The following is a 13501-nucleotide window of genomic DNA, read 5'->3' as shown; positions in this document are numbered from 1 at the left end:
CTAAAGGCACACTTAAAAGTGTCCCATACAATACGGGGATCTACTATGTTTTGTAGGAAAAATTCCGTTATAAATTCTTCTGTCCTGGTTAAAAACATGTTAATGTCCAATAGGCTTTGATAAAATGTCCAATATACTCGCCCACCTGGAAATTCTGTAAGAGTGAAGTGTTTACCAATTATTTGATGTTCCGACCGCATTCTGTCCCCTATCAACACTTAACTTTTGGTGTCGGAGAAAATGACATAAGAAAGTAGTCAAGACGACTAGCAAGATTGAGCCTCCGCCAAGTCTGGCTCTTTGCTACAACAAGGCCTTCATAATAATGTAGTCTGGCTCTTCACTACAGCAAGGCCTTCATAATAATGTAGTCTGGCTCTTCACTACAGCAAGGCCTTCATAATAATGTAGTCTGGCTCTTCACTACAGCAAGGCCTTCATAATACTGTAGTCTGGCTCTTCACTACAGCAAGGCCTTCATAATACTGTAGTCTGGCTCTTCACTACAGCAAGGCCTTCATAATACTGTAGTCTGGCTCTTCACTACAGCAAGGCCTTCATAATACTGTAGTCTGGCTCTTTAATCTAGCAAGAGAGAGGCAGAGTGGGAGGGAGGTACGCTGAGAGGCAGGGAGGGAGGTACGCTGAGAGGCAGGTACGCTGAGAGGCAGGGAGGAAGGTACGCTGAGAGGCAGGGAGGGAGGTACGCTGAGAGGCAGGGAGGGAGGTACGCTGAGAGGCAGGTACGCTGAGAGGCAGGGAGGGAGGTACGCTGAGAGGCAGGTACGCTGAGAGGCAGGGAGGGAGGTACGCTGAGAGGCAGGTAAGCTAAGAGGCAGGGAGGGAGGTAAGCTGAGAGACAGGGAGGGAGGTGAGCTGAGAGGCAGGGAGGGAGGTAAGCTGAGAGGCAGGGAGGGAGGTAAGCTGAGGGGCAGGGAGGGAGGTAAGCTGAGAGACCGGGAGGGAGGTAAGCTGAGAGACCGGGAGGGAGGTACGCTGAGAGGCCGGGAGGGAGGTACGCTGAGAGGCCGGGAGGGAGGTAAACTGAGAGGCAGGGAGGGAGGTAAACTGAGAGGCAGGGAGGGAGGTAAACTGAGAGGCAGGGAGGGAGGGAGGTAAGCTGAGAGGCAGGGAGGGAGGGAGGTAAGCTGAGAGGCAGGGAGGGAGGGAGGTAAGCTGAGAGGCAGGGAGGGAGGGAGGTAAGCTGAGAGGCAGGGAGGGAGGGTGGTAAGCTGAGAGGCAGGGAGGGAGGGCGGGAAGCTGAGAGGCAGGGAGGGAGGGAGGGAAGCTGAGAGGCAGGGAGGGAGGGAGGGAATCTGAGAGGCAGGGAGGGAGGGAGGCAAGCTGAGAGGCACGGAGGGATGGAGGGAGGGAAGCTGAGAGGCAGGGCGGGAGGGAGGGAGGGAGGGAAGCTGAGAGGCAGGGAGGGAGGGAGGGAAGCTGAGAGGCAGGGAGGGAGGGAGGGAAGCTGAGAGGCAGGGAGGGAGGGAGGGAAGCTGAGAGGCAGGGAGGGAGGGAGGGAAGCTGAGAGGCAGGGAGGGAAGCTGAGAGGCAGGGAGGGAGGGAGGGAAGCTGAGAGGCAGGGAGGGAGGGAGGGAAGCTGAGAGGCAGGGAGGGAGGGAGGGAAGCTGAGAGGCAGGGAGGGAGGGAGGGAGGGAGGCAAGCTGAGAGGCAGGGAGGCAGGGAGGGAGGGAGGGAAGCTGAGAGGCAGGGAGGGAAGCTGAGAAGAAGGTAGGGTGAGAGGAAGGGCCCTAGGGTTGGCCCAGCAGGACTGTAGGCTGGGAATAGATTCTGGAGCCCTCCCAGCAGAACGAATGGTGTCATCCCAGGGAAGGACAGCCAATCGCAGGGCCAGCCTCTAAGCGACAGCCAATAGCCACTTAGGGCTGATTCCAGACAGCCTACAACCTACAGTCAAACACTGAACAGGATATCAGTGAAACTTTGTTATGAACTGTCTCACCTAACACATACAATTTATTGTCTAGATGAACTGTCTCACCTAACATACAATTTATTGTCTAGGTGGCATGTTTTGTCAAGGATTTGGGGGGGGGGGGGGGGGGGTGATAGTTGGTTTCTGGATGAGACATTGCACAAAACTATAGTATATTTGTTGGGTTGGTTGGAGTACAACACGTGAATGTCATAGTGAGTTCCTGTGCTTTCATTCCACTTAAAGTTACACTGACTGACCAGGAGACAATACACATACTTCTCTGTACAGCCCTCCTTGTCTAAGAACTAAATATATAGACTGCAACAAAAACACATGTATATCGTATCTAGTTGTTCTACTGATTGGATACCTACTTGAGTGTCTACTGCGTTTTTTAAATTTATTTTTTATTAATGTGACATTTTAATTCATGCCGTTTTAATTAGGTCAAGTCATGTGCAAAATATCGATCACACTTTGCATGAACTTTGGATAAATCCACAGATTGCAATGTTAAACATTGTTTTTCTGTGTCGACTAAATTTATAGGAAGGCCCGGCCTTATCCAAGTTGTCAGTTGATTAGGCTACTCGGTTAGCGCTTGCCTGATCAACATGGCTAACTATTAGTAGCCTGTACGCAATCCATCACAATTATCCAAGTAATGAAAAGGTCCACTAGATCTAGACAAGTCTACGTATGTGCTAGTTGTTGACAGCTCGCTAGATAACAACCATAACACTAGCTTGTTATATAGCGAGCTAAAAACTAGCCAGCCTGCTGTTATATATATGGAGCAACAGCCCCGAGAGGCCGGCTGGCTAACTTACCCCAATGTGGAACCTGAGTAGGGCCAGCCGGATGCAATGGACCATGCACACTGGGGGAAGGAACCAGACCTTCGGCGGAGGAGTCCCCTTATTCTGGATATGGCTGACAATCTGCTGCGCTGTCTGTCTCTCGTTCACCTGTCGTTTGACCCATTCGTGAAGACGGCCTTTCTCCATGGCGCCATTGAAACAAACCAGTAGCTCAATGTTACCGTTGAAACAGGCCTTGGCGAGGGCAGCCAGGTAGCCAAGCATGTGGTTCCACTGCCCGCCGCTTACCCAGTCGGTGTAGAAACCCCCGTAGAGTCGGTGGAGGCAGTTCTCCGCGTCAACCAGCAGCCGTAGCGGGCTCTGTGGTGGTCTCTGCCTGCCTCCCCCGACCAGACTGCCCCGGGCTAGCTTCTGGAGCTCCACGGGTACCACGGCAGTAGGGCAGTGCTTTTCTATGTATTCTTGGAAACCTTGCACACCCATGATGACTGTCTTTAAAAATTAAATAAAAACAGCGATTGCAACCAAAAAAACTGTTTAAAAACCGAGTCAAATAGCTCAGTAAAACTGGAGAAAAGCGAGGAGGGGTTCCAAGTTGCTTGCTAGCTTCTCTCCCCGTAACAGTGCAAACCAATTGTATGTCTAGTGCAGTTGTTGCAATGGTTGAATCCCCCCCAAAAAATAAACGAAATCGGGTTGCTACTGATGCATGAACTGTTTTTGGTGATTTATTTTTTGGTTCATGGTTAGCCGCCACCATGTGCCTTCTCACAGAGCCATATCTGTGGATGTGTGTCAGTCTGTGGCGGAGGAAGAAGCACAGTGACGCACCGACACGTACCGCCGTGCCCCGGACAGAGGAGGAGTCCGTGGCTATGAATGACAGACAACCTGTTGTTTCTAGCCATTCAAATGAAAGCAGGGGGTGGGGGATGATTTTCAAGCCAAATCCTTTAAATATGGGATACATGACAACTGCACACAGAGCCAACATGGTGAGAAATAGGTTCTTTAGAGTATGTATTGTGCCCCAACTCACGAAGGATACAGTGTTCTGGTCTATTCATGTCAACCAGGTATGGGGCAGACAGGCAGGCAGAAAGGCAAGCAGAAAGGCAGGCAGGCAGACAGACAGACAGACAGGCAGACAGACAGACAGGCAGACAGACAGGGAGACAGACAGGCACACAGACAGACAGGCAGACAGACAGGGAGACCGACAGACAGGCAGACAGACAGGCAGACAGACAGACAGAAAGGCAGGCAGGCAGACAGACAGACAGACAGACAGGCAGACAGACAGACAGGCAGACAGACAGGGAGACAGACAGGCACACAGACAGACAGGCAGACAGACAGGGAGACCGACAGACAGGCAGACAGACAGACAGACAGACAGACAGACAGACAGACAGAAAGGCAGGCAGACAGACAGACAGACAGACAGGCAGACAGACAGGGAGACAGACAGGCACACAGACAGACAGACAGGGAGACCGACAGACAGGCAGACAGACAGACAGACAGGCAGACAGACAGACAGGCAGGCAATCTCTCTCCAAAAGCTGTTTATTTTTAATGGACCCAGTACCACCAGAGGGCGATATAGTGCTGATGTGTTGTCTGTCTGTTGCTGTGTTTGGACTGTGTTGTCTGCATCAATCAATCAATCAATCAAATGTATTTATAAAGCCCATTTTACATCAGCCGATGTCACAAAGTGTGATACAGAATATTGTCTGATGATGTGTTTTGACTTCCCTGTCTGCATATTGTTAATGTGTGTTTTACCATGTAGCTATGATACAGCATGGTCAAAACAGGACAGTAACACAGTTGTCTTTCTGATCCTTAATATACCTAGTGTAACAGTATAACTTTAGACCGTACCCTCGCCCATACCTGGGCGCGAACCAGGGACCCTCTGCACACATCAACAACAGTCACCCACGAAGCATCGTTACCCATCGCTCCACAAAAGCCGCGGCCCTTGCAGAGCAAAGGGGAACCACTACTTCAAGGTCTCAGAGCAAGTGACGTCACCGATTGAAAAGCCATTTAGCGCGCACCGCTAACTAAGATCGCCGTTTCACGTCCGTTACACTCACATTCAGAACAAGGTTCTCCAAGGTGGCATAGCAGTTCAGACGTCTTTTGTCCTCGTCTTGTCGTGTCCTGTATATATATATATTTACAACTTTTTCACATACATTTTATTTTTATTTTCCATCAACTCATCTTCAAAACACTCTCCTGCAACCCGCCTCACCAATGTATATTTATAAAAAAGTATTATTTACCTCAGATCTGTAATCCTCCAAGAAGCTAGCCAGAAACTCCAAGAAGCTAGCCTGAAACTAGCCAGAAGCTAATCCAGAAGCTAGTTCAGAAGCTAGTTAGCTCCTTTACTGGCAAATCGTTTTGTGGTCATCAGCTATCCTTTAGCTCGAAAATCTATCGCCAGTTCTGTACGGCGCAGCGCGGCTCGGAACGGAACATACCGGACCAATTTTTCCCTCCATGTCCCTGGACATTCATACCCGGATCTCACAGCTAGCTAGCTGCTATCCGTGTGACCATCGGAGCTAGCAAGCTCCGTCAATCACTCCTGAGTTCCATCAATCACACCTGGGCTGCAGTCACCTATCCGGACCCGTTTTACTGCCTTCGCGGAGCCCCACCGGGCCTTCACAACTGGACTGCCGACGTTATCTACCCGAAGGAGTTATTCGGCCGGCTCCTCCGTCGCGACGTTACCTGAACGCCCATCTGCGGCCTGCTAACCGTTAGCTGTCTTACCGGCTGCTATCTGAATAGACAATCGGACAATTTTTTTATTATTATTATTTTTTTTTTTTTTTTTTTTTTTTTTTTTTTTTTTTATTATTTTTTTAAATTATTATTATTATATTTTCTTCTTGGGCCTCTATAACTATATCTATTGTTTTTATTTTTGTTGTTGTTGTGTGATTTGGATTAATCCCCTCTACCACACGGAACCCCACTAATCTACTGACGGAACGTAAGGGGTGGCTAACAGACCTCCATCCTATGCTAGCTTGCTACCGATGCCCTGGCTAGCTGTCTAAATCACCAACCAACCTCTCCACTCACCGGACCCTTTTGATCACTCGACTAAGCATGCCTATCCTTAATGTCAATATGTCTTGTCCATTTCTGTTCTGGTTAGTGTTTATTGGCTTATTTCACTGTAGAGCCTCTAGTCCTGCTCACTATACCTTATCCAACCTATTAGTTCCACCACCCACACATGCAATGACATCTCCTGGTTTCAACGATGTTTCTAGAGACAATATCTCTCTCTTCATCACTCAATACCTAGGTTTACCTCCACTGTATTCACATCCTGCCATACATTTGTCTGTACATTATACCTTGATGCTATTTTATCGCCCCCAGAAACCTCCTTTTACTCTATGTTCCAGACGTTCTAGACGACCAATTCTCATAGCTTTTAGCCGTACCCTTATTCTACTCCTCCTATGTTCCTCTGGCGATGTAGAGGTGAATCCAGGCCCTGCAGTGCCTAGCTCCACTCCTATTCCCCAGGCGCTCTCTTTTGACGACTTCTGTAACCGTAATAGCCTTGGTTTCATGCATGTTAACATTAGAAGCCTCCTCCCTAAGTTTGTTCTATTCACTGCTTTAGCACACTCTGCCAACCCGGATGTTCTAGCTGTGTCTGAATCCTGGCTTAGGAAGACCACCAAAAATTCTGAAGTTTTAATTCCAAACTACAACATTTTCAGACAAGATAGAACTGCCAAAGGGGGCGGTGTTGCAATCTACTGCAAAGATAGCCTGCAGAGTTCTGTCCTACTATCCAGGTCTGTACCCAAACAATTTGAACTTCTACTTTTAAAAATCCACCTCTCTAAAAACAAGTCTCTCACCGTTGCCGCCTGCTATAGACCACCCTCTGCCCCCAGCTGTGCTCTGGACACCATATGTGAACTGATTGCCCCCCATCTATCTTCAGAGTTCGTGCTGCTAGGCGACCTAAACTGGAACATGCTTAACACCCCAGCCATCCTACAATCTAAACTTGATGCCCTCAATCTCACACAAATAATCAATGAACCTACCAGGTACCTCCCCAAAACCTTAAACACGGGCACCCTCATAGATATCATCCTAACCAACTTCCCCTCTAAATACACCTCTGCTGTCTTCAACCAAGATCTCAGCGATCACTGCCTCATTGCCTGCATCCGTAATGGGTCAGCGGTCAAACGACCTCCACTCATCACTGTAAAACGCTCCCTGAAACACTTCTGCGAGCAGGCCTTTCTAATCGACCTGGCCGGGGTATCCTGGAAGGATATTGATCTCATCCCGTCAGTAGAGGATGCCTGGATATTTTTTAAAAATGCCTTCCTAACCATCTTAAATAAACATGCCCCATTCAAGAAATTTAGAACCAGGAACAGATATAGCCCTTGGTTCTCCCCAGACCTGACTGCCCTTAACCAACACAAAAACATCCTATGGCGTTCTGCATTAGCATCGAACAGCCCCCGTGATATGCAGCTGTTCAGGGAAGCTAGAAATCATTATACACAGGCAGTTAGAAAAGCCAAGGCTAGCTTTTTCAAGCAGAAATTTGCTTCCTGCAACACTAACTCAAAAAAGTTCTGGGACACTGTAAAGTCCATGGAGAATAAGAACACCTCCTCCCAGCTGCCCACTGCACTGAAGATAGGAAACACTGTCACCACTGATAAATCCACCATAATTGAGAATTTCAATAAGCATTTTTCTACGGCTGGCCATGCTTTCCACCTGGCTACTCCTACCCCGGACAACAGCACTGCACCCCCAACAGCAACTCGCCCAAGCCTTCCCCATTTCTCCTTCTCCCAAATCCATTCAGCTGATGTTCTGAAAGAGCTGCAAAATCTGGACCCCTACAAATCAGCCGGGCTAGACAATCTGGACCCTTTCTTTCTAAAATTATCTGCCGAAATTGTTGCCACCCCTATTACTAGCCTGTTCAACCTCTCTTTCGTGTCGTCTGAGATTCCCAAAGATTGGAAAGCAGCTGCGGTCATCCCCCTCTTCAAAGGGGGGGACACTCTTGACCCAAACTGCTACAGACCTATATCTATCCTACCGTGCCTTTCTAAGGTCTTCGAAAGCCAAGTCAACAAACAGATTACCGACCATTTCGAATCTCACCATACCTTCTCTGCTATGCAATCTGGTTTCAGAGCTGGTCATGGGTGCACCTCAGCCACGCTCAAGGTCCTAAACGATATCTTAACCGCCATCGATAAGAAACATTACTGTGCAGCCGTATTCATTGATCTGGCCAAGGCTTTCGACTCTGTCAATCACCATATCCTCATCGGCAGACTCGACAGCCTTGGTTTCTCAAATGATTGCCTCGCCTGGTTCACCAACTACTTCTCTGATAGAGTTCAGTGTGTCAAGTCGGAGGGTCTGCTGTCCGGACCTCTGGCAGTCTCTATGGGGGTGCCACAGGGTTCAATTCTTGGACCGACTCTCTTCTCTGTATACATCAATGAGGTCGCTCTTGCTGCTGGTGAGTCCCTGATCCACCTCTACGCAGACGACACCATTCTGTATACTTCCGGCCCTTCTTTGGACACTGTGTTAACAACCCTCCAGGCAAGCTTCAATGCCATACAACTCTCCTTCCGTGGCCTCCAATTGCTCTTAAATACAAGTAAAACTAAATGCATGCTCTTCAACCGATCGCTACCTGCACCTACCCGCCTGTCCAACATCACTACTCTGGACGGCTCTGACTTAGAATACGTGGACAACTACAAATACTTAGGTGTCTGGTTAGACTGTAAACTCTCCTTCCAGACCCATATCAAACATCTCCAATCCAAAGTTAAATCTAGAATTGGCTTCCTATTTCGCAACAAAGCATCCTTCACTCATGCTGCCAAACATACCCTTGTAAAACTGACCATCCTACCAATCCTCGACTTTGGCGATGTCATTTACAAAATAGCCTCCAATACCCTACTCAACAAATTGGATGCAGTCTATCACAGTGCAATCCGTTTTATCACCAAAGCCCCATATACTACCCACCATTGCGACCTGTACGCTCTCGTTGGCTGGCCCTCGCTTCATACTCGTCGCCAAACCCACTGGCTCCATGTCATCTACAAGACCCTGCTAGGTAAAGTCCCCCCTTATCTCAGCTCGCTGGTCACCATAGCATCTCCCACCTGTAGCACACGCTCCAGCAGGTATATCTCTCTAGTCACCCCCAAGACCAATTCTTTCTTTGGCCGCCTCTCCTTCCAGTTCTCTGCTGCCAATGACTGGAACGAACTACAAAAATCTCTGAAACTGGAAACACTTATCTCCCTCACTAGCTTTAAGCACCAACTGTCAGAGCAGCTCACAGATTACTGCACCTGTACATAGCCCACCTAAAATTTAGCCCAAACAACTACCTCTTTCCCAACTGTATTTAATTTTTATTTATTTATTTATTTTGCTCCTTTGCACCCCATTATTTTTTTATTTCTACTTTGCACATTCTTCCATTGCAAAACTACCATTCCAGTATTTTACTTGCTATATTGTATTTACTTTGCCATCATGGCCTTTTTTTGCCTTTACCTCCCTTCTCACCTCATTTGCTCACATTGTATATAGACTTGTTTATACTGCATTATTGACTGTATGTTTGTTTTTACTCCATGTGTAACTCTGTGTCGTTTTATCTGTCGAACTGCTTTGCTTTATCTTGGCCAGGTCGCAATTGTAAATGAGAACTTGTTCTCAACTTGCCTACCTGGTTAAATAAAGGTAAAATAAAAAATAAAATAAAATAAAAAAGGATAGTAAAATGGTGAAACCAAAACCATTGAAGCAAAAATAAATGTTTTTAATGTAGTTTTTTTTTATCTCATTAAGCTGTGAAATTGTTTTTATTCTTTCCAACTATTTAATCCTTTTAATCATATTTTAAAATGAGGAATGTACTAAATTGTATTTTGAGAAGGCTATGTACATACAGTAGTAGAAGGCTATAGGTTAACTGGGTTCGTATAGAAACAGTGAAACAGAATACAGTGAAAATATTCTACTACAGTATTCAGGCCATTGATATCGAAGTCAGCTATACAAGTAATAACATGTCTCTATGGTATACATGTCACATACGATTACATACAATGTTTTGGAAAATACCTTTTGGATTTGGCTTCATAAAATTCCATCTTAAATGTGCAATTCGTTTTTTATTAGTCCGCAGGTCCTCTGGGAACATTTTTTAGGTGGCACAATGGTTGCAGTCTCCCTTAAAGGCGCTGCGTGGTCAATCCGACGTCTGCGTTGGCCCGTGAACCGTTTAGGATGATACGGTCTCTGCAGAAGTCAGGGCATTCATACTCCTTGCGCTTCGCGGAGCAGTTGAGCAGAGCTGTTGTCAAGTTTGTGTTTATACAGGATGTACTATCGTCAACCAATCATGTCAATGCGGTGCTATACGGAGCCCTCCACATTGTTAAAAAAAAAATTGGTGGCATATGGCGCTCAATTTGGCCTCTGCATGCTTCCGGAGGCTCCGCAATTGCATCACACCATCCATACTGCGCCTCCGACCACATTCACGGATCAAACATAAATTGGCTTTTAGAGCTCCAATGACTAGGAAAATATAGACCAAACATGTGAGCTGTGGAGCACCTGCTGTGTGCTGATGAGCGGTGCCGATTCAACGTTATGGCGACGTTCTGTGGTCAGAGGGGATAGGACAGCTTTTCACTGTTTGTCGGCACTGTCTGTTGCGTCCTTAAGATAAAAGTCTGTCTCTCTCAGAGGTCCAGGGAGATCCTGAAGTGCTGTGCTCTCTGAGCCAGCTCCTTGGCGAAGTCCTGGGCCTCCTGCAGAGCCTGTCTCTCAGGGTAATGCAGAGCTGCCTTCTTGGTGGCTACAGCCAGCTGTTTTAACAGGGCACACATGTGGTTGCACTTACACAGCAGAACCTGGTTCTGGCTCTGGCTGGGCCCCAACCCTGACACTGACCCGGGCTCCCTTCTCTGGGCCTCTCCTTTCTGGGCCTCTCGGTACAGCGTGTCCACCAGTCGCTGGCCTACCATGATGATCAGCTTGCTGTGGGAGATGAACTTCTCCGGGGTCTGGCTGTCCAGGCTGGTTATGAACACACAAATTGCCTTCTGCAGCGCCCCGAAGTATAGCCGGCAATGTTCTGACAGGGTGGGCTGTCTCTTAGGGCTGTCTACCTGGGAGTTAAAGGACTTCCCAGGGCTAGGGACATCAGAGACCTGGGGCTCAGACTGAGAGGCCATCCTAGCAGACAGGGAGACCTGGGGCTCAGACTGAGAGGCCATCCTAGCAGACAGGGAGACCTGGGGCTCAGACTGAGAGGCCATCCTAGCAGACAGGGAGACCTGGGGCTCAGACTGAGAGGCCATCCTAGCAGACAGGGAGACCTGGGGATCAGACTGAGAGGCCATCCTAGCAGACAGGGAGACCTGGGGATCAGACTGAGAGGCCATCCTAGCAGACAGAGAGACCTGGGGCTCAGACTGAGAGGCCATCCTAGCAGACAGGGAGACCTGGGGTTCAGACTGAGAGGCCATCCTAGCAAACAGGGAGACCTGGGGATCAGACTGAGAGGCCATCCTAGCAGACAGGGAGACCTGGGGCTCAGACTGAGAGGCCATCCTAGCAGACAGAGAGACCTGGGGCTCAGACTGAGAGGCCATCCTAGCAGACAGGGAGACCTGGGGCTCAGACTGAGAGGCCATCCTAGCAGACAGGGAGACCTGGGGTTCAGACTGAGAGGCCATCCTAGCAAACAGGGAGACCTGAGAGGTGTGGTTGGGAGGGACGAGGGAGGTGGAGTAGGAAGGGAAGAAGAGAAGAGGAGGGAGAGGAGGGAGGGAAGGAGAGAAGAGGAGGGAGGGAAGGAGAGGAGGGAGGGAAGGAGAGAAGAGGAGGGAGGGAAGGAAGGAGAGAAGAGGAAAGAGAGGAGGGAAGTAAAGGGAGAGGAGATAAAGAGAGATGGTTAGTTAGACAGACAGACATCCTGTTCCCTCAGGGGACACTCACCAGTAGAGGAAGAGAAGAAAAGCTGAATCTTCCCAGAATGCCTGTAATTACAAGGTACGCTGCTAATATCTACACCACTAACACCTAGCTCCTACTGAGAAGCGGCTGTAGCTGCTGTGTGTTTGAGAGTCTTTTCTTTGAGTTTCAGTACTTGACTATAAGAAATGCATTCCTCTGAGTAGCTGGAAAGTCTCAGCTTAGGCTTGATGGAAGTGATTTTGGTTTTCTGTCTTCAACAGACTTTAATTTGTTGTTTTTCAAACTCTTTCTTCATTTGAAAAAGAGAGCATTGCTTTACATTCAATGTAATAAATCAGGCTTAATGATACAGCATTATGAATGGGTATTAAGTCAATATAAATGTAATGACCCTGTAAAGGCTGTTTTACAGTGGTCCAATTCTATTGTCTACAGACATGCATTAGACCAATTATAACCCAGCCTTAAACCCGTGTAGAGAAATATTTATTTTTACTTTTCAAAATCAGGATTAAAATAACAAACTATGAATGTGCAACATATTGGCAAATCTACAGCTATATAGTGGTGCAGATAACCAATGACTAACCTGTAGCTGGGTATATAATGGTGCAGATAACCAATGACTAACCTGTAGCTGGGTATATAATGGTCCAATGACTAACCTGTAGCTGGGTATATAATGGTCCAATGACTACCCTGTAGCTGGGTATATAATGGTCCAATGACTAACCTGTAGCTGGGTATATAATGGTGCAGATAACCAATGACTAACCTTTAGCTGGGTATATAATGGTACAGATAACCAATGACTAACCTGTAGCTGGGTATATAATGGTCCAATGACTAACCTGTAGCTGGGTATATAATGGTCCAATGACTAACCTGTAGCTGGGTATATAATGGTGCAGATAACCAATGACTAACCTGTAGCTGGGTATATAATGGTCCAGATAACCAATGACTAACCTTTAGCTGGGTATATAATGGTCCAGATAACCAATGACTAACCTGTAGCTGGGTATATAATGGTCCAATGACTAACCTGTAGCTGGGTATATAATGGTCCAATGACTAACCTGTACCTGGGTATATAATGGTGCAGATAACCAATGACTAACCTGTAGCTGGGTATATAATGGTCCAGATAACCAATGACTAACCTGTAGCTGGGTATATAATGGTGCAGATAACCAATAACTAACCTGTAGCTGGGTATATAATGGTGCAGATAACCAATGACTAACCTGTAGCTGGGTATATAATGGTCCAATAACTAACCTGTAGCTGGGTATATAATGGTCTAGATAACCAATGACTAACCTGTAGCTGGACATTGTCATGATGATCTGTTCCTGAGTCTTCTCCCTGCTCTGTTCTCTTCTTCATAAACTGACTGGTAGAGGTACTGGTATTATTGGTGGTACTGGTACTGGGCCGGAACAGCAGCTTGGCGTTGGCATTGACGATGGATACCATTCTCTTGACATCTTCAGGGATGGTCCTGGTTACCCTGACGAGGCTGTCTAGCTGGTCTGGGGTGTGGTTCTGGGTGGGATCCTGGGCCAGCAAGGGGAGGGGCCAGCCGGCGACGCCCAGGGAGCTGACGGCCTGCTGCAAGATGAGGCCGGAGTCCTCCAACACTGAGAGCTGGCGCTGGAGACGCGCCTGC

General features: G+C 47.8%; 2 protein-coding genes across 4 annotated transcripts in view; both read right to left on the bottom strand.

Moving 5' to 3' along the window:
- The window catches only part of LOC109883144 (constitutive coactivator of PPAR-gamma-like protein 1 homolog), a 73610-nt gene extending 69757 nt beyond the window's left edge, over nt 1-3853 (bottom strand). For all 3 annotated transcript variants that reach the window (XM_031825868.1, XM_031825869.1, XM_031825870.1), the window contains exon 1: nt 2770-3853. In XM_031825868.1, coding sequence (XP_031681728.1) covers nt 2770-3243 — 474 coding nt within the window. In that variant the 5' untranslated portion in view covers nt 3244-3853. The remainder of the gene's footprint in view (nt 1-2769) is intronic.
- Nucleotides 3854-9637: 5784 nt separating this feature from the next.
- Nucleotides 9638-13501, bottom strand: LOC109883142 (cip1-interacting zinc finger protein; the record flags this gene model as incomplete). The annotated part of the gene is given in 2 exon segments (XM_031825867.1): nt 9638-11606; nt 13153-13501. Coding segments are annotated over 2 exon segments (1173 nt in total). The 3' UTR covers nt 9638-10589.

The sequence above is a fragment of the Oncorhynchus kisutch genome, linkage group LG5, assembly GCF_002021735.2.
Source record: "Oncorhynchus kisutch isolate 150728-3 linkage group LG5, Okis_V2, whole genome shotgun sequence".
NCBI classification, from domain to species: domain Eukaryota; kingdom Metazoa; phylum Chordata; class Actinopteri; order Salmoniformes; family Salmonidae; genus Oncorhynchus; species Oncorhynchus kisutch.
This window is presented reverse-complemented; position numbering and strand designations above follow the sequence as displayed.